Source organism: Coregonus lavaretus, assembly GCF_964263955.1.
Source record: "Coregonus lavaretus genome assembly, chromosome: 13".
NCBI lineage: Eukaryota > Metazoa > Chordata > Actinopteri > Salmoniformes > Salmonidae > Coregonus > Coregonus lavaretus.
This window is the reverse complement of record NC_140000.1, coordinates 29,142,643-29,148,023: the sequence shown is the minus strand read 5'-3', so window position 1 is coordinate 29,148,023 and position 5,381 is coordinate 29,142,643. Positions and strand designations below refer to the sequence as shown.

Below are 5,381 nucleotides of genomic sequence, written 5' to 3'. Positions count from 1 at the left end.
ACTGGCACTGTGTGTGTGAAGGAGAGAGAAAAAGCATGAGTGACTGCAGAGGTTTATGAATGTGTGAGAGTCAAGTGTGTGGGGATTGGACTGGAGAACGAGTATGTATTTGTGTGTGCCAGAAAGAAAAGGAGAACAGGGAGAAATCCTCTTGATTGAAATGTTTTGTTGTTGAGTGAAATGGCATTATGTGGAACATTTGGAATATTCTACAGTTTTATGTGCAACAGATAGCTCCCCGTCCTGCTTGCCATATCGCTGCCCTGGATTTTGCCTCCTGATAACTTCCAGACAACCCCCATCCCTGCTAAAAGCATGGCTGGACAGACACATCAATAGTCCAATATACTGTATACAATACACTCTATCCTACTTTGACAAACCACTGCCCAATGTAACCATGTGTTTGATATGATGGACCCTGGCATGATGTTTCTTTCTGCACAATCCTTTTACGTTTTAAAATGATAATACCAATAAAATAGACAGTGACATTTCTAGGATTTCACTTTCATCCACAAGACATCTCTTTCTTGGAAAGTATGAGAGAATAAAGGACAGGAGAGAGGGAGCTTGTGGAGCTGTACCATTATATTTTCTCTTCATTAAGTCTAGTCTTTTCTCTTCACTTAAAGCAAGTGTCCTCATTGTCAAGTAAATGGGTATTTCCTGTGTGGCTTAAGAAGGATGTGGAGCCCAAAGATGTAAGGTGAAGTTGCCCCTAGACGCTGATCTGGGTCAGTTTTACATTTCCCCCACTAATGGTTAAGGTTTGGATTGGGTGAGGGGAAGCTGACCCTAGATCTGTACCTAGGGAAAATTCACTCTGGAGCCAAAGCAAAGTGGAAGGGAAAACTGCATGGTTGACCACCAAATTGTTTAATGTCAGTGCACTAGGGAGAGTCGGAGCACCTCCACAGATGCTGGGGTATCGGAGCATGTGATTGCAACCAGATCAATTCAGCCAAGGGGAAACACCATGTCCACAGCAATTTCCTTTTATCTGAAGACAGAAAACAAGCACCACCAACAGAGAAACAACATTCAACAATTTCATATTTTAAGTCTAGCAAAATTTTAATAAATGCAAGTATGTTCAAAACTAGATTTTCAGATTCATTCAACATTACAGTAGGGACATTAAAATAATTAGATTTTTTTTTTATAGAAATGAACAGTCTCGTGTGCAGGCAATGTACATGTATAGTCAGGTCAGGCTGGGTACTGGAATATGAATGATATATGCAGTGTGTATGACCTATTTGTACCTAGGCTTACTGAAATCTTGCTGTCCATAAAAAAAATGAATGACATATTTTAGGAATAAAAGGATGTGCCCTCTGACTTATCTTTAAAGAAAGACCATCCTTTCTGTGAGAAAAAAAAAAAAACTACTTACAGCTGCAGTGTTGTGTGAGCCATTGCACGTTAACTCAGTCACCTGATCCAGCTTGGAAGTCCACTCTGTCACTGTTATTCATTCTCTAACAAACTAGCAGAAACTATTAGGGAAGGGAAACGGGGATACCTACTCAGTTGCACAACTAAATGCATTCAACCAAAATGAGTCTTCCGCATTAAACCCAACCCCTCTGAATCAGAGGTGTACCGGGGGGCTGCCTTAATTCACATCCACGTCATTGGCGCCCGGGGAGCAGCTGATGTTGGGGGTTGACTGCCTTGCTCAATGGCAGAACAGCAGATTTCTCCACCTTGCCGGCTCGGGTATTCGAAACAGCGACCTCTCGGTTACTGGCCCAACGCTCTTAATCGCTAGGCTACCTCCTTAATGTATATATAGGCTTTGGTGAATACTGACCATCTACATTTCCATTATGTGAGAAGACACTTACCACAAAAAGTCATTGAGAGTGTTCTGTTGATGGGAGCTTCTGCAGTAGCTCATCCACCACACTGATATTCACCCAGTACTACGGGTGAGGAGAGAAAACCAACACAAGCCATCATGATCTGCATAATGCATTCCATTTATTCTCAACAACATACTCTCATTGGTCCATTATACAAACCAGTACGCCTGATGTTTAGTAATGAGGTACTCACAACCGTCGAGCAATAATACACTAGATCACGGCTCATAGGCTGCGTTTACACAGGCAGCCAAGTTCTGAAATTTTTCCCCACCAATTGGTCTGACCAATCACATCAGATATCTTTCAGAGCTGCTCTGATTGGTCAAAATACCAATTAGTGAAAACAATATCAGAATTGGGCTGCCTGTGTAGACGCATCCTTACAGTCTGAAATTGGTTACAAACAATGTTAAATAAATTCTCCATGAAAATAACATGTATTTACACAATGTTCACATCCCTGAAACACCAAGACCAGTTCATAAAACCCACAGGACTTGATTTTGTACTGCATGAAAAGGACATTTGAAATAAATCAATTAAATAGTAGCTTTGCTTAACCTAGCCATAACTCAAAATGACAGTAACAGGGTAGAACTCCAACCTTTACTCTGTGCCAAGCCTCTGCCATTTTGACCCACTAGAGAGGAGGCAAGAGTGGGGTCTTCTGTTGGGTGTAAGCATGCTTTACTAAAACAACCTAGTCTCCACACAAAAAAGATAATTTGTAAAAGCAAAGACTGAGTTTTAAGTGCCCAGGGTTTTCCCATAGAAACAAGAACGCTTGAACAACTAATAACGCAGAAAGGCTAAACAAATCCCTTAAGTTTGACATGAAACCCAGAGCTTTCCACAACAGCCTGCAATGTGCAAAAGGACCGTCCTTCCTTTAGAAAGATGAGTGCTTTCATCACTCGCCTCAGCGTTGCAGGCATTGCCATCATTCAGAGTTGTATTTGACAACGGTAAGCACAGGTTCTTGCTGGTTGTGGGTTTCAGCATGTGGTATGAATTTGGAGGGGGCAAACCTCACTGATGATCCCCTGTGTCTGACAGTCCGTATTTGCGCTCCAGCACATCAACTGTGGAAGAGAAGGCACTGAAAGAAATAACAAAAAAGCACAGGGTTATCACTTCCACAGGTCATTTTCACTATAATGTATGTTTAAACTACTACTCACAAAATGTGCTCATGTACTTTTAACTTGGATGAATTAACTAAACGGAATTACCTGAACATAACTAGCTTGATTGAAATGTGTTACAGTCAGTGGCCTGTACTCTGCTGAGCATGCCAGTATCACTACTCACCAGCCAGGTCTGATGATTCGGTATTTGCCGAGCACCGATAGGTCGACCACTGTTGACCCCAACCGACTCTTGTCTCCTATTGGTCCGCCATCCACCACCACTGCTAACAGAGGCCACAGATCCTGGAACTCCTGTAGAGAAAATCCCTGTATAACTATTATTTTTCCAAAATCATTTTCAGCATCAGTGAAAAAAAATTATGCACTGATAAACCTTGGTTGGTTGTACATGATGCAGTACCACCTCCCCTCCAGTTCATGGAATAAAAACAGTTCACACACACGGTGGGTTGTCTCTACATACATGTACAGCCACAGTGCTGGAGTGTGAGCTGATGTTGGCACTGGTGAGGGCAAGAGGTTCCCCACACATCTGGCAGAGGCGTCTCATGAAGGCATGGTCCGGGATGCGCACACCTACTAACTGGAAGGAACAGGTAAACACATCAACAACAGCTCAATACAAGCAATAAATAACTTACTAAGTGCCAGACCAAAAGCTAGCATGCAGAAAAGCAACACACATGTTCAAATTGAGTGGTTTATGAATTATAGTATAATTTGTCATCTTTTAGGGACAGCGAATTGTCCGTGTCTGTGTAATGGTCCGTGTCTATGTAAGTCTTACAGGAGTGAAGGGATTGAGGTCAGTGTTGAGTACTTCAGCTCGTTCCAGAACCAGAGTGACAGGGCCAGGCAACAGGTCCCCAAGCAGCTCTTCCTTGACTGACACCTTACAGTACCTGCCACCACAAGGGTAAAATAAAAGATAAAATTTAGGCTGATTCACATTATAGGGCCGAAGCAAACCATACTGTGCTGGAACCGATATTTTCATTTTCACTTTGTCCTTTCCAGCAAGGTAGATTTTAGCAACTACGATGGATGCGTAACAAGGCCAGGCCAGTCCAGCTTGGCCCTATAGTGTGAGTCAGGCATGTATGCAAGACATTGAGACATTTTGAGCCACAAGAACAACGCTATGAACACCATCAATGTACGCCTACTTGTAAATGTCTTGGATTTCTCCCACACAAATGGCCAGGGGTTTCTGACCATCACGTCCTTTGATGTCATACACCTTTTTGATGGCATTGGAATTCTGAGCCAAGCAAGCCAGCCCATATATTGTGTCCGTTGGCACAGCCACAACTTGTCCATCCTTTAGAGCCTTCACTGTTGAATTCAGGATTTCAGCACAATCTACAGTTCAAAAGCAAACCATTAGGAATGAATGCTCTTATGCAAATAGCTTACATTGATTGATGTATGATCTCATGTCATCATGAGTAGACCTTCAACAACAGAATGTTAATGCAAAGCATTTGACAAAAAGCCTAACAATTAGTTAGTTTGAGAAATGTTATTGCAGAATACATAACACGTGCACTTGAAACCTTGAGAATGAGATATCTAGCTAGCAACTGTTAGCTTCTCATATTTATGTTAATTGTAGAACCTTGCTGTTTGAGTTTGAATGGTGACATATTGAACCTACCTTGCAGTCTTTCCTCACACCGGGCAGATGGTCCATTCATTACCATCTGCGACTGCGGTGACAAGAGCAGCATTTTAGTATTCAGTTCTTTGCACATAGCTCTTCCGTCTCGGGTCGCTAAGGCTGAATTATAAACGCGTCTTAATATCATGAAGTAAGAAATAAACTTAAAAAAGGTATTCATAGAAATTGTGTCTCACTGTTGATGAAACATGCTGTGTCGGCTGATGAAATAACATTGACAGTCTTCCGGGTAACGCCCTCAAAACGATGACACGCATTTCCTTAAAGGGAAAGCACATAGCTTTGCTAAACATTCCAGTTAAATTAGTATAAACAAGGTTAAAATGTGCTTTCTACTTTGGATAAGAAGTGGCTGAAATTCATCCAAATTTATAACAAAATAGTGCATGCCCATTACATCAAATGAAAAAGGATACATTCAGTTATTCAACTTCTAGCATGCCTCCAATCAATTACTAATTAGTAAAACTATTTCACGTGTAACCCACAAACTTACACGCCAGGTGATTTTCCAGAAAGAAAAAATGGCGTCGGTTCCAGGTAACATTATACTACACAAATGCCCATATATCTGTTAATTTGTGGTTCTTTACTTGTAATGCCATTTCCGTTGTAGATAATATGGTGAAGGCTCCAGCTCCCCAAAATGATGAGACAGACTCTTCAAACACACAG

General features: G+C 41.6%; 1 protein-coding gene across 2 annotated transcripts; it reads right to left on the bottom strand.

Annotated features, from left to right (window-relative positions):
* Nucleotides 1-1,967: 1,967 nt before the first annotated feature.
* LOC311139161 (threonylcarbamoyl-AMP synthase-like) lies at nt 1,968-4,930 on the bottom strand. Of its 2 annotated transcripts, none has more exons than XM_084174053.1 (6): nt 4,683-4,930; nt 4,192-4,387; nt 3,813-3,927; nt 3,489-3,608; nt 3,186-3,331; nt 1,968-2,973 (listed from the first exon to the last, which is right to left on the bottom strand). In XM_084174053.1, exons 1-6 carry the CDS (start codon nt 4,864-4,866, stop codon nt 2,904-2,906), a joined length of 831 nt encoding a protein of 276 aa, XP_084030179.1. In that variant the 5' UTR covers nt 4,867-4,930; the 3' UTR covers nt 1,968-2,903. The 2 variants fall into 2 exon arrangements, with proteins under 2 accessions (XP_084030179.1, XP_084030178.1); XM_084174052.1 differs by having other exon boundaries at nt 3,186-3,316.
* Between the last annotated feature and the right edge of the window lie 451 nt (nt 4,931-5,381).

Bases quoted from the DNA above. Each gene is read 5' to 3' on its own strand.
- LOC311139161 (XM_084174053.1), bottom strand. From the start codon at position 4,866: ATGAATACCTTTTTTAAGTTTATTTCTTACTTCATGATATTAAGACGC. The intron at 4,388-4,682 runs GTAGGTTCAATA...TTTGAACTGTAG, and splicing joins GTGTGAGGAAAGACTGCAAG to ATTGTGCTGAAATCCTGAAT. The intron at 3,609-3,812 runs GTAAGACTTACA...TGTTCCTTCCAG, and splicing joins ACCTCAATCCCTTCACTCCT to TTAGTAGGTGTGCGCATCCC.